The following is a 21,375-nucleotide window of genomic DNA, read 5'->3' as shown; positions in this document are numbered from 1 at the left end:
CTGTAGACCAACTCCTATCAATCATCTGAACTGCTCCCCTCCAAAATCTGTTTTAAGTGATGCTCCCCAGGTGATTTGCTGAGCTCAGCTGGCTTTTAGGAACTCACTTTCTTTGAGTCCTCACCTTTACTTGCTCCTTGGTGGGCCAAATTTGACTTCTGTCTCTAGTAATTCATTGGTTTGGATCTAGCTAAGATGGAGCTTAGTTGAAAAACGCAGTGGAGACTCTTCAGCTCCTAATTTATTTAAACTGTTTGTAATATTGTATCTATTAAGCATTCTGTCCTTCAGACTCTCTCCTTCTGGACTTCCTCTGGACCCTGTTCCCTGCTTGTTTTCTATTACTGATATTCTATCAGGTCCCTTCCATTCATATTCTCATTGCCTTGCGCTGCCATATTGCTAGGTGAAAGCCCCCACCTTTCCACATCCGGATTTTGCTTGTGCTGATGATCTGTGAAAGCTACATCTCTCGTATTCCTGAATCACAGAACATCTATTTTACTGTATGCTTGCTATTTATTTCGAGATATGCCACAGTATATCTCAATACAAATGAGCATACTCCTAACAGGTTCAAAACTGACCTCATATTCATTCTGATGCTCTTAAATCATAGTCACCTGTAATCTTCCCCCCTTTTTGACTCATCCTATTATTAATATGGATTTCCCAGGTGGCACAGTGGTAAAGAATCTACCTGCCAATGCAGGAGGTGCGAAAGATGTGAGTTCGATCCCTGGGTTGGGAAGATCGCCTGGAGAAGAAAATGTCAACCCACTCCAGTATTCTTGCCTGACAATTTCCATGGATGGAAGAACCAGGCAGGCTACAATCCATGAGGTTGCAAAGAGTCTGACATGACTGAGTGCGTGCGTGCACACACATATACGTTAATATAGCCCGCCTCCCATATTTCCTTTTTACTCTCCTCTTATTTCTGTCCCCTATGTTTTTCCAGAGTTTGTCCTTTCTTTTATGTCTGTGTTGTCTTAATTTGGGACTCATAATTTTATGATGTGGCTTGTGAGAAGCACACCATTGGTTTTTATATTTGTGATCCTTTCTGCTGCTTATCCTTCATGTTGCTTTCAGGATTAACTGCTTACTATCCTGCTTAAAATAATACAGTGGCTCATCATTGCCTTTAATGAAGTCCAAACTCCTTTACTTGGCATATATATTTCTTTATAATTGCCCCTTCCTGCTTTCTCAATCTTATCTTCCACCCATCTCGTACAAATCCCTTTGAATTTATACATAAGCTTCTTGGGGTTTCCTCAACTGATATATTCTCTTCTGCCTTTTGGTACTGAAAATATATGTTATAAATATGCCCTTTTCCTAGTCAGGGCCATGACTAGCCCATCGTTGCCTTCGTGCAAATTAGAAACAGATGCTTCGTCCAGGCAGGCAGTTCTGTGGGTGCTCAGACTGCCACAGAGGTGACAGATGGTACCTTTGTGAGACACAGAGAAAGATACCTCTGCCGTGCGGAAGCCCCCTGTGCTGGGATGCAAAGCTTGGGGAGCTGAATGCTGCCTCTATTTTAGCCCTTTGGACCCCTCTGCTAGGCCCCTGGGCAGTGAGAGGCTCATATAGTGGAATGCAGTTTCCTGCTCCCATTACCCCTGTTTCCTCCTTCGAAGTTCTTGCTTAATATTGGTCTCCATCTAGAATTTCTATCTCTCACTAGACCTGTGGTTCTTATCCTTTTATTTGGTCATCAGCCCTTAGGGAAATCTGAAGAAAGCAAGCTATGAACTCATTCACCATAAAACTGAGCATATTCCTAACAGACACCTAATTCATGCACCCAAGGTTAGAAACCACTGAGTCAGGCTAACCCTGACTCTACCCCTAACCCAAGATGGGGCCTGCCACATAGAAGACGCCGAACGAATGTTTATGGGAACTGTTGAAAGCATTTCTCCAACAGGCCGCTTCTCTGCTTGTTTCTTTATATTCATACTAGAGATTTGCAAACCTTTACTCCCTAATATATTTTATACTTTGCCATCGTGGCTTTCTTGTCTATGGTCCCAGCTAGCTTCTCGAATTTTCCAGGGTAGGCACTGCTCGGTTTATATCTGTAGTCCCAGCATCTAACAGAACACAGTATGGAGCATGTAGTAGGCATATGAGGAGTGTTTACTGAGTGCCTGGGATTCAGTGACAGTAAATGATTTGCTTCAGGTCACTCAGTGATGGTGAACCTAGAACCGACTCCATCATTTTTTCCTCTGGACCTTTCTTCTTAGATATTTTACATTCTGCCTTTGTATATGCATGTGTAAGTATGGTTGGGTGACTCCTTAATGCACTGCTAAATGGAAAGAAAGAAATAGTCTGACTAAATCTAAGTATTTGGATTAGTGTACTAAAATACCTGGGCTTCCCAGGTGGCTTAGTGGTAAAGAATCTGCCTGCTAAGCAGGAAACGTGGGTTCGATCCCTGGGTCGGGAAGATCCCCTGGAGAAGGAAATGGCAGCCCACTCCAGTGTTCTTGCCTGGGAAATGCCATGGACAGAGCCGCCTGGCGGGCTACAGTCCACGGGGTCACAAAGAGTCGGACACAACTTGCTGACTGAACAACACAAAGCAACCAAAACAACTACCACAGTGGAAGGCACTGAATACTCAAATACTCCAGAACTATGAAAACTACTTCTCCATCCACTCTTCAGGGAGGCACAGACCTTTGTTGGATGGAATATAGCTACTGGGTACTATTTCCGTGAGCTGAGTACAGTGCCAATCTACTGGTGGAGAGATGAGAGTCCGTGTCCCAGCTTCTGACTTCGCTGAAGGAACCCAGCCGTGGCCTCTGGGGGCCTGTGTGGCTTTCTCACTGTTCTCTCGGGAGCATTCCTAGTTCTGGTTTGATCAGTACCTACCTGCTGCTTGCTTGCTGCCTTGTAACTCTTGGCCCCCCTCTCTTCCCCACCAAGATGTGGGGAGCTCATCAAAATTGACCACTTTTGGTCTCATGAGTCAGGATTTTTTTTCTAGATTGAGATCATGTTTATTCAGTTTGCTTCCTAGAACTGTTTCATTAATAACCCCATTGCCTTGTTTCATTAATAACCCCATTGCCTAATTGATGCTTTCGGATTGTAGTAAATTTTCCCTATTATTAATTTTTTTTTCCTGAAACCGAAATCATCCATTTTACCTTTCAAGATGGGATAAGTAAATAGTTCTGTGTGAATGAAGGCTTCCACGGAAATGAACAATTTTTTCCCTCTTTGGAAAATGGAACTAAACTTATGTTAGAGTTTGGAAGTGATGATTTCCATTTTCCTTTTTCACAGGTCGTCCCAGTGGACAAGTCCATTTTTTTAAAATTAAATCAAATAAAAGATGCTTGACATTAAAACTTCAAATCTCTCCTGTGTTGTGGAACTTGTCTCAGCTCCCCATTAAATTTGCTGTCTAGGAAGTCTACTTGTTTTTCATATGCAAATTTAAAAACTGACAGTTGTATCATAGTTAAAAAAAAAAAAGCAAGTTTTCTGGGTTATTAAGTCGGATTAAAATATGTCAGAGCCATGGTGACAGTAATATCAAATGTGAAATTCTTTAGACTCTCCAAGCAACTAATTAAAAAAAAGGAGAAGAGTATTTACGCAATAGCTTATTTTGGACATTTGCTGTTCTGTCTCTCAACAGCTTTAAGTGTCTGATTCTAAGTCAGAAGGGAACTGAATTGGCTTATTGAAAATTGTTTCCTGAATGCTTTATCAGGATATAGAGTGATATATATATATATATATATGTAGTATAAACTATTTAATCATATACATATATATGATTAAATCATATACATATATATATTTATATCAACTATTAAACCATTTATCATCATTTTCATTTAACATGATTGGTATGGAAATTTTATGTTTTCCCTAGAACATTCTGAAGACATTGCTTAAGATAGAAATATTGCTATCATCTGAACTAAGATTAAATTAAATATTGCTATCATCTGAACTAAGATTAAAAATATGAAATACTGATTTTTGTGATTATACCCATCAATCTGGGAGAGGGGGACAATGGAAGGAACTCGGGGCTTCTGGCTTTCAGTGTAGGGCCCAAGAGTTGTGAGAGGGTATTATCTTTGCTGCCCTGCTATGTACCATAATGGATTATGGAGGCCACCTGAACCTAAAGATTTTGGACCTTGGGTAATTTTAACATCATGATTCTGCTTAGTTCAGTTCAGTTCAGTCGTTCAGTCATGTCTGACTCTTTGCGACCCCATGGATTGCAGCACCAGGCCTCCCTGTCCATCACCAACTCCCAGAGTTCACTCAAACTCACGTCCATCGAGTCAGTGATGCCATCCAACCATCTCATCCTCTGTTATCCCCTTCTCCTCCTACCTTCAATCTTTCCCAGCATCAGGGTCTTTTCAAACGAGTCAGTTCTTCACATCAGGTGGTCAAAGTATTGGAGTTTCAGCTTCAGCATCAGTCCTTGCAATGAATATTCAGGACTGATCTCCTTTAGGATGGACTGGTTGGATCTCCTTGCAGTCCAAGGGACTCTCGAGAGTCTTCTCCAACACCACAGTTCAAAAGCATCATTCTTTGGTGCTCAGCTTTCTTTATAGTCCAACTCTCACATCCATACATGACTACTGGAAAAACCATAGCTTTGACATAGCAATGCCTCTGCTTTTTAATATGCTGTCTAGGTTGGTCATAACTTTTCTTCCAAGGAGCACGCATCTTTTAATTTCATGGCTGCAGTCACCATCTGCAGTGATTTTGGAGCCCAAAACATAAAGTCTCTCACAGTTTCTATTGTTTTCCCATCTATTTGCCATGAATTGATGGGACCAGATGCCATGATCTTAGTTTTCTGAATGTTGAGTTTTAAGCCCACATTTTCACCTAAAGCTTCCTTAAAAGATAATATTTTGTTACTTGCAATTTCAGAGCAACAAATTAGAGGAGAAAAAAAGACTTCAAGAAAACCTCAGAAGAGAAACTTTTAGAGAGTATCAGCAATAGTAAGTTTGTTTTCAGAACTTTGTACCTTTTACAGAGATATTGTTCATTGTGCTTTTAAATTCCGGGTGATGGTAACTGTTTAAAATATCTGGTAATGAATTCTTGGCTATTAATTATGTAATTGAACTCTAAAAGTGAGGTTCTAAGTTTGGAGACATCTGTACTCACCAAAGTTGTGGTTTGTAGTCAACAGATTAGAATGAATACTGCTAAATTTGAGAAATTCCATATTCTAAATAACTTGGAGGGCTTGATTTTTTGGTAATCCAGGTTAGTTTTGATTATGAAGACTTCTGAAACACCAATATAAGCAAGACACTGTTTGAAAAGAAGTACCCAAGCAGAATCTAACTAGGGATTTAGCTAATGGACTGAGGACTTACATTTTTATAAACAAGATTTGAGAAATAATTTCACAGTTATCAGCAAAGCTCCAATTGATGGTCGTGCATCAAGGTACTTTTTCCAGTGTGACTTGGGAATCACAGCAGCTAACCTGTATAGGGCAACCACAGCATGCTTTATAAGTTTGTGTCCCAGCTCTAAGTAACACCGCCTTAAAGAATAGACAAAATTGAAGAACCGTATTTCTGTCCCTAGATTAACACCAAATATTGCGGAATTAAAACCAAGCAGATCTGGGTTCAAAATCCTAGCTCCATTCTCCAGCTGTGACATTGGACAAACTACTAAACCTCTTGGAAACTCAGTAGTCTTTATGTTTTTTGTTTTTTTCTCCTAATAGGGTTGGTAATATACTATCAGCCATTTGTAAGGATTAAATAAAATATATAAATGGTATACAAGTGATTTCATTTTATGGGGACTTGATAAGGAACTTCGTACAGAAAGAGGTTCTTGCTGCATGGAATCAGAAAACTCATTTTGTAGAGACTGTATAGAGATTGGGAGAAGGCAATGGCAACCCACTCCAGTACTCTTGCCTGGCAAATCCCATGGATGGAGGAGCCTGGTAGGCTGCGATCCATGGGGTCGCTAGGAGTCGGACACGACTGAGCGACTTCACTTTCACTTTTCACTTCCATGCATTGGAGAAGGAAATGGCAACCCACTCCAGTGTTCTTGCCTGGAGAATCCCAGGGACGGGGGAGCCTGGTGGGCTGCCGTCTACGGGGTCGCACAGAGTCGGACACAACTTAACGTGACTTAGCAGCATAGAGATTTTTGGTTGCACCAGAGCTAGACATTGGCCTCCCACTTTCAGATGGATTGTTCTGACTGCTTCCTCTTATCTATTCCCATTGTTATACCTCATTTGCAGAATTTAAGCTTATTCGCATATTGGTGTGAGCATATGTGACACCCTAAAGTGTATTCGTCTTCTAGGTACAGCCCTCTCTGGTTTTCTCATTCCACTGAAATTTTCTTGCCTCTGTTGTAAGCCCTAACTCCTTGCTTTAAGACTCAGGTCAGAATGCAAAATATGTTTCTCAATATTTCACTTTGCCCCTTTTCAAATGGGGCACTTTGTCTCTGCTACCCAGGCCAGGTAAAAAGTGGGAGATGGAAAGGGGTTGGGTGGAAGTGCTAATGAATGGTGTTATCTTTCCCCACTTTCGTTTTAAGGCAGGCACGGGGTAAGAAAACTGGTGTGAAGCTAAACACTAGGAGAAGTTGACTGTCCTAGAGATTGAGGGAGACAGGCAACACTGCTGCTGCTGCTAAGTCGCTTCAGTCGTGTCCGACTCTGTGCGACCCCATAGACAGCAGCCCACCAGGCTCCCCTGTCCCTGGGATTCTCCAGGCAAGAACACTGGAGTGGGTTGCCATTTCCTTCTTCAGTGCATGAAAGTGAAAAGTGAAAGTGAAGTCGCTCAGTCATGTCCGACTCCTAGCGACCCCATGGACTGCAGCCTACCAGGCTCCTCCGCCCATGGGATTTTCCAGGCAAGAGTACTGGAGTGGGGTGCCATTGCCTTCTCCGAATGTATTGTTGCCTCTGCCTTCTTTGGTAGATAATGGATGAGAGTTGATTTCTTGGCTAATCAGTAGGAGTTGAAGGAGATATAGGGATTCCATGGGGGCATGTTGCCTGGAGACAATAAGAAAGTATTTTAGTATTGTAATACATAATATATTTATCCTGTGGCATCCTCCTTTTACACTGGAAAAGGGAAGACCTTCTCACTGTGAGGAATCTTAGGTACAGGACTAGGAAAACAAGCTTATCCTCTGTGAAGTTTTAACATGATAATGTGAAGGATAAGAGATTCTTAGAGTTTTAGAGGATGTGGGAGATTGTGTCATTAAACCTTTTTTATTTTTCCTAGTCCTCCAGCTTCTTGAGTTTGTGTTTTACTAAATATTAGAGATCATCCTTTTTCTGTAAAGAAAAAAGAATTCTACCCTCAGCCACCTCACACACTATCAGTGGAGCTGAATTCAATTTCATGCACATTTCACTCCTGCTTTCTTCTGCTTATCGTAAAAGTCCCAGTTAACCAGGAAAAAGAGAAGCTGGCTCAAAATGAGAAGTATCTCAAATTGATTTTTAAAGCCTATTGAGAAACACAAGAAGAAGTATATGTGTGTGTGTGTTTTAAGTATATTTTGTTTTGAAGTGCTTTCGAAATTAAAAGACTAGTAGCTAATGAAATGAATGACCATTATATAGCTAGAAATATGAAAGAAACTTCTTGGAAAAGATGGATCCTCTGTATAACAAGCCTTTATCATATTTTCTTAGACTCAATTTATGGTGGAGAGACTGAATAGGAGAGCTGTTAGAATTTTTTTTTTTTTTAATATTTATTTAGCCGCACCAGGTCTTCGTTACAGCACAGAGGATTTTTGACCTCCGTGGTGGCACGCAAGATCTTTAGTTGCAGCATGTGGGATCTTCATTTCCTGACCAGAGATCAAACCTGGGCCCCCTGCATTGGGAGCATGGAGTCTTAGCCACTGGACCACCAGGGAAGTCTCCCCTGAGCTGTCAGAATTTTAACAGCACAAAGTTTTCACTAGACCAACCAGGCTGTTCCCTATTCCATCTTCTTACCCCAAAGTTAGATTCTTCTGAAGGTGTTCAAATGAAGGATCACAAAATAGAAACACAAATAAGAAATATTTTCGATGCCATGATATGTGTGATTCAAATATCAGACTGGGAGTGGTGGTCTTTGCTTTGTTTTCTGTAGAAAAGGGCAACCACAGACTTGAGCAGACTGTAACTCCAAGTTGCTGGAGAAAAAGCTCCTGATAGTATCCTGGGGCACCACCATGGGAATCTTAATGTGCTCTTTCTTACCACCTTGTTCCAGGCTTGTTCATTTGCTTCTGATTATTTTTAGTGTTGTCAATTATTTAGCTAACAGGCAGAAAACTAGGCTTTTATTGACATCTAAAGGGACTCTCCTGAGTGTAATAATGAAGGCAGTTTATTGAATGCCTGTGAGGTTGCTTTCTAATTGTACACATTAATCTGCCCGTGCAAGCTGGCTGAAATACACAAGCAGATTGCACATGCAGATGGAGCACATGGGATAGCTTTTATGAAAGGACCTCTGGAATGTACTCCTGCAGCACTGCCTTTTCCTTAACAATCGAACGACTGTGACTATTTCAGTTGGCGGCTGAGAACAGACCAGATTAATGGTGCATTAAGTCTGCTATTCTGGCTGGGGACAGACTCAAATTTCATGGTGGAGAGTTAGTTCTAGGATTCTTGAGCATGAAAGTGAAGGGTAGAAATAGGCTTCTAACCTTGGCATAGTTTTCATCATTATTTTACTCTGTCATTCTTTACTGCTTATAAAGGGTGAAATGTGATTTTTCAGGATTTTTTTTTTATGAGTCAATAGTACTGGTAGATTTAAGGATCTGAAGTAACAGTTAATAAACCTGTGTGTGTGTATTGTTATAATCAAAGAAAGGACGTTGTTTTTTAGATTTTTTCAAATTTCAGCATTTTTAATTTAAATGGTAATTTATTTTGAGTCACAGTCATCTTTCTAACCATGTGGCTTTTGGATGGATGTCAAGACAGGTTTGAATTTGGAGACTATATAACGAGTTATGGGGGCTAGGGTAAGGTGTGAATGGGGCAATCAGATGGATTTTGGGTGCAGGTGTTAGGAAAAACAGTGCTCTCATACGGATTTGCTGGAAAAATGAGAATTGTGTGTGTTTTAAGCATTTATAATTTTAATTCCTATCTAATAATCATTTAATATAATAGATTATACATTTGTATGGTTTTAAAAATATAGAAAGTGCGTGGCTCTTTTAAATGCTATTTCAAAGTAATGAGCTGCTCTACTATTGAGAACTTAGGGTATTTCAGCCATATGAGGCATACTATATACATTTTTCATTTAATTTTTAGATCAATCCTATTAGAGATATATCATCTTTATTTTAGGTGGAGGGATTGTGTAATTTAAATTCTACCCTTCACTTTCGTGCTTAAGAATCCTAGAATTGACTCTCCACTGTGAAATTAGAGTCTGCCCCCAAAGTCACAGACGCAGTGAACGATGCAGTCCGATCTTGGTCCTGAAATTTGGGGGGCTAGGGAAAATGAGCATTTGAGAGGTGTGGTCAGGAACATCTGGCTAGGGGTGGGTGATAAGCACTGTAGCTCCATGGCATTGGGCGGGGATGCTGTGGGGAAGACTGTTGGTCAGTTCAGAGATAAAGGCTTGGACAAAATTGACTTCTGATTCTTCCTAGGAAGATCTAAATTTTGCCTGCGGGAGGCAAAAGAAAAACCAAGGAATTATGTCTGCTTTCTCTGATTTTCCTCACACATGAATGACATCCTCCTCCAGGTCTCACATGGGGTTAATTCCACAGTTAAGCTTACTGTAGGGTACATGGGCTTTTGTGAACTCTCCAATATTTCTAGGGGAGAAGGGGCTCGGTTCCTTTTTTTTTAAATTAATTTGTTTATTTATTTTTGGCTGCACTGGGTCTTCACTGCTGTGTGCTGACTTTCCAGTTGCCGTGAGCAGGTTTCTCCTTGTGGTGGCTTCTCTTATTGTGGGGCACGGGCCCTCGGGCCTGCAGGCTTCAGTAGCTGCGGTGCCCTGGGGCTCTAGAGCACAGGCTCAGTAGCTGGGGCACACTGGCTCAGTTGCTCCACAGCATGTGGCGTCTTCCCAGACTAGGGATTGAACCATGTTTCCTGCATTGGCAGGTGGATTCTTAACCACTGGACCACCAGGGAAGTCCAGGGCTCAGTTCTTAAAACCTTGGTTGAAAAAGCATTTGGAACCAAGCTCATTCCCAAATAGGACCTTCTTTTCCCATTGCCAAGCATCACCATTCACTCCACCTGCCGATGGTAATGTTGGGAAGTTTTCTTCATTCCCGCCATTGGAGCTATGCATCTCTTTTACTTCCGTTTGAATGATAGTGTGATTAGCTCCTAGGAGGCACATCTTCATCTGTTTTAGTTTCTGAGAGCCAGGGATCCAGGCAGGTCTGCTGAATATGCATACTTAGGTTCCAAGTTTGTCTTCTAATATGCTCACAAAACTTCTAATGCCCTTCATGGGAGCTTCCAAAAGACACTTAAGGGCCAAATTGATCCCTTATCCATATGTTAGGCTTACATCCAACCTCACATTTTATAATCCAAGTAAGGTGAACCAAAAGTCATCCTATTCATAACTTTCTGTCTTATGCTAATGAAGTGAACTTATAGATACCAAAAAGCCTGATAGGATTTGGGCCTGTGTCGGGTGATGTGGGAGAGGGTTTGAGAAGACAGGGCTTTGTTCTGGGTTGGCTGTTATCAGCAAGCAGGAGTAATAGTGATTAGGTATCAAGTATCTTTTTAAAAACTTTTTATTTTACATTGGAGTACAGTTGATTAACAATGTTGTGTTAATTTCAGGGGTGTAGCAAAGTAGGTATCAGATATGTTATTTAAAAGGAGGCAAGATCAGAGTGAGACTAATACTGTAATTGATTAGTAAGCAGCAGTCTCTATCATTTGCCAAAATACTGGGGGTTTAGTTTAATAGTCATTTTTGTAGTTTAGACAAGGTTCATACATTTTTCTTTGTTCAGCCATGTCATGGAGTGGTCTTATTTTTTCATAAGCCATAAAGTGACCTCCTCTGAGACTGATGTTGTATGAAATTACTTTCAATAGGAGAAGACCAAGGTTTAGCTATGAGTGCCAGGCCAGCTCCTGGATGTCAGGAACAGCTTCTGCCTTTCTTAGGATATGATTAATAATTGGTAAAAAATAAAAAGTTGACTGGCCACTTACTTACAAAATGGTTTCACTTAAACTATCTCATCACTGGAACATCATACCATCAGTGCTCCACCCTTGGGAGGGTATAGCAGGACACAGATATACCAGGGACCAGACTGCCTGCCTGGTCTCAAAATTTAACTTCTCTCCTAACATTTTTAATCTCTCTGCTTTATTTTTTTTTTTTTTGGCTGCAAGGCATGTGGGAATCTTAGTTCTGCAATGAGAGATTGAATCCCGTCCCCTTTCAGTGGAAGCGCCAAGTCTTAACTACTGTACTAACAGGAAATTCCTGTTTAACCTCTTCGAGCCTCGGTTTCCTCATATGCGGCATGGGGTGGGGCTAATATTTGCTAAATCAAAAGAAGATTAATCAATATAAATCACGTAAGAAATCAGACATAGTACTTGGAGGGAGAAGGTGGAGTATAAAGGAACGGGAAACAAGGACAGCAGAGGAAGGAGAGAGAGACCAGCGAACTCTCGCCTTTACCCGCAAGGGTACAGCCGAAGAACTTCTAGACAAGAGATTCACTGAGAAGGCCCCAGGGCCTGAAAGAGCTCCCGGTAAATATACTATGCCTGGTGGGATATGCACCACAAGCTACCTGCATAGCTAGCCAATTTGTCACTTCCGTGTGAATTCTAAGATATTTACTTTAAAATGTCACCACAAAATGAACTCTGGTCAAACAGATAAGGAGTCCTAGAGAGAGGAAGAGATATCAGAACCATTGTGAATAAAGAAAACAATGACATTTATAGTCAAATACATGATTAACGTTTTTCTTTTTCATTATTAAGAATCAATGGGATCAAATTAAAATCATGGAGGGCTTCAGTGCTAGAAGAGGCATATGGATGGAAGAGAGAAGGTTAGGAAGTAAAACAAGTATTATTTTTTGTATGAGTGAATGCTAATGAATTCCAGATGTTGATGGAAAAAATGAGTAATTATGTTATTATATATTTAATTGTATTATATGTTTAAGTAGGATATATAACAAAAACATAAAAAAGTCAAATGAAAAATTGATAATTACAACAAAAGGCAGAAAAGGGTGTGGAAGTTTTATAAGCAACAAGGGAGTAGTCACAGTAAAAGGTTCAGTTCAGTTCAGTTGCTCAGTCGTGTCCAGCTCTTTGCGACCCCATGGACTACAGCACGCCAGGCCTCCCTGTCCATCACCAACTCCCAGAGTTTACCCAGATTCATATCCATTGAGTCAGTGATGCCATCCAACCATCTCATCCTCTGTTGTTCCCTTCTCCTCCCTCCTTTAATCTTTCCTAGCATTAGAGTTTTTTCAAATGAAGACTCATATCCATTGAGTCAGTGATGCCATCCAACCATCTCATCCTCTGTTGTTCCCTTCTCCTTCCTCCTTTAATCTTTCCTAGCATTAGAGTTTTTTCAAATGAGTCAGTTCTTCGCATCAGATAGCAAAACTATTGGAGTTTCAGCTTCAGTATCAGTCCTTCTAATGAACATTCAGGACTGATTTCCTTTAGGATGGACTGGTTGGATCTCCTTGGAGTCCAAGGGACTCTCAAGAGTCTTCTTCAACACCACAGTTCAAAAGCATCAATTCTTTGGCAAAAGGTTATATAGGCTAAATTTCCTTATTAAAAAACCTTTCAGATTGAAAAAAAAAAAAAGGCAAAAATCTAGCTGTATGTTACTATTAGAGATACCTACGACAACAGAAAATAAAAGCACAGAACATATATCCATAAATGCTGATAAAAAAAGGCAAATGTAGCAATATCGAGACACAACTGAATTCAAGATGAAAGCATTCAATAGGATAAAAGATATTTTATGCAGATAAAATACGTAATCCAAAAGATAATATGAACTATAAATACCAATAGAGATGTGAAATATATGAAGCAGAAACTGCTGAGGTCTGTATGTAGATGATGGATGTGTCAAATTTTCCTTTTATTTAACTAATTCTCCATAAAAATTAATATGTCATCATGTGAGCCAAAAAAATTTCATAAGGCATGGAGGGTATATGAATAACATGACTTGGCATGATTATACAGACATAGTTACAAAGTATTGTGCCTAGTTTATGAAAATACCTATTCTTTAAAAATATGACTTAATCACCATTAGCCATGACTCAAAGCCCTGGAATAGGAAATATCAACCCACTCCAGTATTCTTGCCTGGAAAAATACATGGACAGAGGAACCTGGCTGGCTACAGTCCATGGAGTCACAAAGAGTCAAACACAACTGAAGTGACTAAGCAATCAAAGACTCTCAGTAAATTCCCAAAATACTCCCCAAATCTATAAAGTCACCATTCCTAAGGGGACAAAATGTAATAAAATTAGAAATTAAGCAATAAGAAATTTTAAAGTCTATCCACTTAAAATTTTGTCTAATTACCTTTTTAAATGTTAGGTCACCATCTGTCACCATATTGGATTTATTGTGGTGACCATTTCATAATGTATAAAAATATCAAAGTCACTATACCTGAAACTAATATTATGTGTTAATTATTATTCAATTAAAAAATAAAGATTCAGGTTTCCTGGGAGGATGGGGGAGACTATTAGGATAAAAAATTTTGAAACCAAAACTGAATTGTAAAGTAATTACAAATTACTTTAGGATAAGAGAATATAAAGTTTAAAGTATTCTGCATCTTTTATTTGATTCAAAGGTAGGGGAAGAATCGAAACTTATTTTTCAATGTTAAACTGCAGATTGAGAGTGGCAATCTGATTTTTTAAATTCTAAATTCACACTGATCTGTTTTAACTACACATCAAATAAAATCATGAAGAAAATGAAAAAAATCTATGGAATGTGACTATAAAATTATTTCGAAAATGTAGAGGTTTAAAAGCTTTTAGAAAAATGGAAATAAAATAACAAAGCACATAAAATAAATGCCAAAAAAAAAAAAAAAAACCCCAGAAAGAAGGAATAAATAAAGGGAGAAAAGTGATGAAGTTGAATAGAATAATTTATCATCGATAAACCAAAGCCTAAGTTTTTTGTAAAACTCTGATAAAATGGATAAACTTTTGACTTGTCTGAGTAAGGAATAAGGAAGAACTCCAAGGATAAGAAAGGAAGTATAACCACAATTCTAGAAGAGAAATCCTATGTCCTGCTTCTGTTAATTTGTTTAACAGATTTCCTAATTTATTTCCTAGGAAAGAGTATGCCATTAGACTTGAAACCTGAATAGAATAAAAACTCTAAATGGAAGAGAAAATGTTGTTTGATCTCATCTTAAAAAAGACAGTAGGCCCAGCTGGTTTGAAAACAGAAAAAGAAGGCAACTTTTTCAGTTAAGTCAGGAACAGGATGACAAGAGTATTTGCTATTTACAACTGATACGGATTTTTAGATAGGAAATTAGAATTTATTTCTAACAAAGAAAGAACTTAAATATTGGAAAGGAAGAGATAAGTGACTCTGTTTATCTAAAACCTCTCAAGGGACTTAACTAAAAAACTGTTAGAACTAATCAGTTTGGCTATCATGAATGAATCTAAAATCAATATGCAAATACTTCTGTCTTCACATCATCAGACACACCATCAAAAGTCCACTGTAAAATATAATTAAAAGAAAAATTTCATTTATAATATCTATCGACATTGTAAAACAGGTGAATGTAAGTCTAATAGACTTTTATATATAAAAGAAAATACCTAAAATAAGATGAAAATAAATATAGAATATCTATTTACTATAAGAGGAAAAAATCACCATTGTAAAGATAATTCTACTCTTCTTCATATATAAATTAAACAGGACCTTTTATGAAATATGATAAACCAATTTTAAAGAGAAAATATTTAAAAAATAGACAAACTTGAAAAATTGAAGGGAAAAGGGAGAAGAAGCTGGTGACATGAAGCATATACAACATAGGTATGGTAATAATAAAAAAGCGTTATTGGCATCGCAATTAATAGTGAATGGAAGAGAGTCTACCATTCTCTTAGTCATGTCCGACTCTTTGTGACCCCATGGACTGCAGCATCCCAGGCTTCCCCATCCTTCATTATTTCCTGAAGTTTGCTCAAACTCATGTCCATTGAGTTGATGATGCCATCTAACCATCTCATCCTCTGTCATCCCCTTCTCCTTCTACCCTCAATCTTTCCCAGCATCAGGGTACTTTAGCTGTTGATACAAGTATTTTTTTTCAAATCAGCATCAAAAGAACAGATAATTTGACAAATTGTATTAATTCAACACAGAATGTAATGAACGATGCTTTTAAAATTTTGTGGTAGAAATGCCTTCCTATGCTATGTGTACAACTTAGAATCCATAAGAAAAAAAATACAGATTTGACTACAGGAAACACTTATGCTAGATGACATAGTGAACTACATTACAAGTAAGTGATGGTCTAGGAGAAACTATTTGCTTCAAAAATAATAAAGGCTTAGTTTCACAAAGAACTCTTACAAATTAATAAGAAAAAAGACAACTCCAGAAAAACTGGCAAAGGGATTGAAACAAATAGTCCAAAGAGAAGAAATATAAACTAAAAAATATTTGAGAAACACAGATAAAATTTTTATTCTAATGCATCGATAGTATCTCACAGGAAATGTGCTTTCATATATTCAACAGTTTGTACTGTACCTGGTGTGTATGAGCTTCCCTGGTGGGGAAGTTTGTACCAGTATGTACGGCTTCCCTGGTGGCTCAGATGGTAAAGAATTTGTCTGCAGTGCAGGAGACTGGATTCGATCCCTGGTTGGGAAGCTCCCCTGGAGAAGGGAATGGCCGCCCACTCCAGGATTCTTGCCTGGAGAATTCCATGGACAGGGGAGTTTTGTGAGCTAGTCAATGGGGTCACAAAGAGCTGGACATGACTGAGCGACTAACACACTTACCATTACGCGCCTGGCGCGTGTCAAGCACTGTACTAGGTTAGCAAGTTCTTGGTATGTGTACTGTATTACCGAGCAGTGCTCCTTTGGCCACCCTCTGTCTAGGCGCCCTTCACTCGTTTACCTCACTGTCTGTGCTCTGCAGCTACTGGAGTTTGTGTGTCAACTGACTAGGTGATGAGAGAAGGAAAAACTACTCCATCCACCCTGCAAGGCAAAAAGAGAGATTTGTCACTGCTCTTTTTTCAGGGAGCGTGCCTTCCTAATTATGACTCTTGAGGGTTAAAATGGGTCCTCTAACATTTTTATTAGCACCTTCTTATCTGTCATGGTTCAGCAGGCAGAGGCAACCAAGCAGAGGCAACCAGGCAGAGGAAGGTGCGTGGCACACCTTGTAACCCTGGGGTGCAATGGCTGGCGGGCACCTGACTCATGAGCTCTTACAGATCACAGTGAATGTTTTTAAACTGATTGGTTTTTTAAAAAATCCTTGTTGTTTACCTGTTTTTATATATGGTACTGTGCATCTGTTGATCCCATACTCCCAAGTTATCCCCCCACCCCCTTCCCTTTGGTAACTATTATAAGTTTTTTTTTAATATAAATTTATTTATTTTAATTGGAGGCTAATTACTTTACAATATTGTATTGGTTTTGCCATACATCAATATGAATCTGCCACAGGTATACACATGTTCCCAATCCTGAACCCCCCTCCATACTATCTCCCCATACTATCCCTCTGGTTCGTCTCAGTGCACCAGCCCCAAGCATCCTGTATTCTGCATCGAGCCTGGACTGGTGATTCGTTGCATATATGATATTATACAATGCTATTCTCCCAAATCATCCCACCCTTTCCCTCTCCCACAGAGTCCAAAAGACTGTTCTATACATCTGTGTCTCTTTTGCTGTCTCGCATACAGGGTTATTGTTACTATCTTTCTAAATTCCATATATATGCGTTAGTATACTGTATTGGTGTTTTTCTTTCTGGCTTACTTCACTCTGTATAATAGGCTCTAGTTTCATCCACCTCATTAGAACGGATTCAAATGTATTATTTTTAATGGCTGAGTAATACTCCATTGTGTATATGTACCACAGCTTTCTTATCCATTTGTCTGCTGATGGATATCTAGGTTGCTTCCATGTCCTGGCTATTATAAACAGTGCTGCAATGAAAAATGGGGTACACGTGTCTCTTTCAATCTGGTTTCCTCGGTGTGTATGCCCAGCAGTGGGATTGCTGGGTCATAAGGCAGTTCTATTTCCAGTTTTTTAAGGAATCTCCACACTGTTCTCCATAGTGGCTGTACTGGTTTGCATTCCCACCAACAGTGTAAGAGAGTTCCCTTTTCTCCACACCCTCTCCAGCATTTATTGCTTGTAGACTTTTGGATCGCAGCCATTCTGACTGGCGTGAAATGGTACCTCATAGTGGTTTTGATTTGCATTTCCCTGATAATGAGTGATGTTGAGCATCTTTTCATGTGTTTGTGAGCCATCTGTATGTCTTCTTTGGAGAAATGTCTATTTAGTTCTTTGGCCCATTTTTTGATTGGGTCGTTTATTTTTCTGGAATTGAGCTGCAGGAGTTGCTTGTATATTTTTGAGATTAGTTGGTTGTCAGTTGCTTCATTTGCTATTATTTTCTCCCATTCTGAAGGCTGTCTTTTCACCTTGCTTATAGTTTCCTTTGTTGTGCAGAAGCTTTTAAGTTTAATTAGGTCCCATTTGTTTATTTTTGCTTTTATTTCCAATATTCTGGGAGGTGGGTCATAGAGGATCCTGCTGTGATGTATGTCAGAGAGTGTTTTGCCTATGTTCTCCTCTAGGAGTTTTATAGTTTCTGGTCTTACGTTTAGATCTTTAATCCATTTTGAGTTTATTTTTGTGTATGGTGTTAGAAAGTGTTCTAGTTTCATTCTTTTACAGGTGGTTGACCAGTTTTCCCAGCACCACTTGTTAAAGAGATTGTCTTTAATCCATTGTATATTCTTGCCTCCTTTGTCAAAGATAAGGTGTCCATAGGTGCGTGGATTTATCTCTGGGCTTTCTATTTTATTCCATTGATCTATATTTCTGTCTTTGTGCCAGTACCATACTGTCTTGATGACTGTGGCTTTGTAGTAGAGCCTGAAGTCGGGCAGGTTGATTCCTCCAGTTTCATTCTTCTTTCTCAAGATGCTTTGGCTATTCGAGGTTTTTTGCATTTCCATACAAATTGTGAAATTATTTGTTCTAGCTCTGTGAAAAATACCGTTGGTAGCTTGATAGGGATTGCATTGAATCTTTAGATTGCTTTGGGTAGTATACTCATTTTCACTATATAAGTTTTTTTTTTTTTTAATATAAACTGATTCTTCCTTGAACATTAGAGATGCTGGTTGTCTTTTCTAACAATTTTATTTTTTAAAGCCTTATAGGAATTATCTTTGCCTTTCTGGCCTATTTAAATGAGCCAACACATACACATTTCACTCTCTGTGATCTTTCCCATATATTTTATCCTTTCAAAAAGGTCAAAAACTTTTTGATTGATGAATTGCCATTAACATTAATATTCCATCATCTTACATTATAACCAGCCATATCCCTCTCCTTCCCTGACTTTCTCGCCCTCCAGTTTCTCCTTTCAAACCCCCACTTGTCCTCAAACTAGACAAATCTTAGTGGTACTGAGATAAACGCCTGTTCATTTTTATACCGTGGGCCTAGGCAGCTGCTAGACCCGACGCCCAGTCAGCCTTAAGAACAAGTGGTTTCCTCCCCTTTCTCACCTACTCCTCCCCTAAGGTTCCGAAATAACTAAGATGCCGAGCTTAACCCTTGAGAATTCTACTTTTTCTACTGTTCCTCAGCCCTTCTTGGCCTCTCCTCATGTCCTGTGAAACTGATAACCTAAACTGAGAGGTGATTCTCTTGTGTATATTATGTTGTATTAGTAGGGTTGGCTAATTGCTGTAATCAACAAACCTCAAAATAAAATAATTATTTGAGCCCTATTTTTTCTTCACGTAAGATATGGGTGAACAGGTACCAGAAGAGGCCCCCTCCCCGCAGATATTCCGACACCGAAAACAGTGCTTCTACCACCTTTAATACACAAATGACTTCCAGGATTGTGCCAGGGCTTGTCCCTATTCCAGACAGCCAGAAGGAGGAGGGGAATGTGTGGAGGCTCATGCATGGGAAACTTATTATCAGTTCATCCTGGAAGTGGTGTGCATTACTTCCTTCCTCATTTTGTTGGTCAAAACCACCACGTGGCCAACCTTAGCTGCATGGGAAGCTAGGAAATATGGTCGGGTTATATGACTAGAGGAAAACTCTCATTTTGATGGATATTTAGAAGTATCGGCTACAACAGAATTATGTCCAGGTGATGTTACCCCGAAGAGGCCTTTTAGGATAAGCCATAGGCACCACCCTAAGGACAAGTAGGAAGGATGCTTAAGCGTCCTAAGTTGGAGATGAGTTAAGGTTAACTAAATCTTCAAAACCAGTCTGTTATTGGTGGTCCATTCTCAGGTGTTCTCTGGAGAGTAAAGGAAGGGATCCTGTATCTGTGCCTGGGTCAAAGTGCTAACGTGGGAGAAGATCACCGCCCCCCCCCTCATTAGGTGACAGAGTCATGGTGGTGGCAAAGACGGAACCCCAATAAAAAGGTGACTCAGTGCTGGAGTCTAGGGTTCCGTTTTGTTGGACTTCCCCTCCAGTAGATGTTTGTCCTGTTGAGCCTCAAGGAGGTTCTTTATTTTATTTTTATTGAATTTGACCATAATTACCTACAGGGATTCCAATCCAGTTCAGCCAATCTATTGATAACAGAAAAATGCCAGTTAGCCTGGTAGCTTGGAACTTGTCTTGTTTGTAAAGTTAATCGCTTGGGAGTAACCCACATTCTTCCCAGGCCCCTACTGGTATGCCTCTGGCAGTCCCGTGGCCCTGGCACTGTGCTCTGATCTTGTGGCATGAATGGGGCGGTGATCACGGGCACAAAGGCCGTGGCTGCTGGTGAGCTACCCAGCCAGCTCTGTGCTTGGCATTGGCAGGTAAAAAGCATCCCTCAGAACACAGTGCGGGGCTGCTGGTGTACCTGGTCTGAAGCTCCTTACTTGCTTATCATGGTGCTTCTTTTCCACTGCTTTCTCACATAGTCTGCTCTCAGCTAAGGATATTCAGAAATCTCAGCCAAACTTCTGGCAACACTCTTCTTTTTACACTTGTGACTGATGGCTTCATAAAGCCTCAGACGATGGGGCAGCTTCCAGCTTCTGCGACATCATTAGTCTCCTTGTCTACTCTGGGCAAGATAAGCAACCCTAGACAAATGGAAAGGCTGCTCATCTCAGCTGCTGAAGCCTTGTGTTTCTCTGGGTTATGTTTGTCGCTTAACTTTCAGCTCTTCCTTTCCCAGCTGAAGATTCTGACCTTGTTCAGATGCCATGTTCTACCTAAGTAATTATTTGAAGTGATGTTGGCATCTCTGTTTAACTTCTAATTCCTTATTTTGATTTCCACCCTCACTGGATACCATTTATTCTTACCAGACCATTTGTGTCTCCTTTGATGCCCATGCCCTAAGTGCTTGATAAATTGGATCTTAGCATCAGGCCTAAAATATGAGGGGGGAGCCGAGGGGTGACAGAAGGAAAAGGCAGAAGGAAAGCAGGCTGCCAGGGTCTTGTGCAGTATAAACCAGGCCTTGCTGAGCTGTTTGATTGTGAATATGAAGTAAGAGGATCAAAGTTCCAGCAGTTACATGGGGAAAGGACAAAGCAATAGAAATTCATCAGTGGGAGGCAGAAAGGGGCAGTCGTTAAAGTAAGGACTAGGAAACCATTCCAGCATTCTATGCTTGACACATGTGAGGGAGAAGTTGGGGTGACGGTTTGGATTTTTAAGGGAAAAGCAACTTATTAAAACTGAGGGGACTTCCCTGGTAGTCCAGTGGCTAAGATTCCGTGCTCCCAATACAGGGATCTGGGCTTGATCTCCGGTTGGGGAACTGGATTCCATGTGCCACAGCTAGGCTAGCATGCAGCAACTAAAGACTCCATGTGTTGCAACTACAAGATCCCACATGCTGCAACTGAGACCTGGTGCAATCAAATAAATCAACAAAATATTAAAAACACTGAGGCTATGTCTTGGTATGCCTTTTGCAATCTCTCAGAGCTAAAAAGAGATACAGATCAGAAGTGGCAGCATGTCTTTCTTCCATGGAAGGTA

At 39.9% G+C, this 21,375-nt stretch overlaps 1 protein-coding gene across 4 annotated transcripts in view; it reads left to right on the top strand.

Moving 5' to 3' along the window:
- EPSTI1 (epithelial stromal interaction 1) overlaps positions 1–21,375 on the top strand; it is a 100,055-nt gene that overhangs the window by 34,326 nt on the left and 44,354 nt on the right. For 3 of the 4 annotated variants that reach the window (XR_011569673.1, XM_070800026.1, XM_019971216.2), the window contains exon 6: positions 4,948–5,021. The exons of the other annotated variant lie outside the window; for it this stretch is intronic. Coding sequence is in view for 2 of the 3 variants with exons in the window: in XM_070800026.1 (XP_070656127.1) it covers positions 4,948–5,021 (74 nt within the window). In the remaining variant the exon portion in view is untranslated. The remainder of the gene's footprint in view (positions 1–4,947; positions 5,022–21,375) is intronic. 4 annotated transcript variants of the gene reach the window in all.

Source organism: Bos indicus, chromosome 12, assembly GCF_029378745.1.
Source record: "Bos indicus isolate NIAB-ARS_2022 breed Sahiwal x Tharparkar chromosome 12, NIAB-ARS_B.indTharparkar_mat_pri_1.0, whole genome shotgun sequence".
NCBI lineage: Eukaryota > Metazoa > Chordata > Mammalia > Artiodactyla > Bovidae > Bos > Bos indicus.
This window is presented reverse-complemented; position numbering and strand designations above follow the sequence as displayed.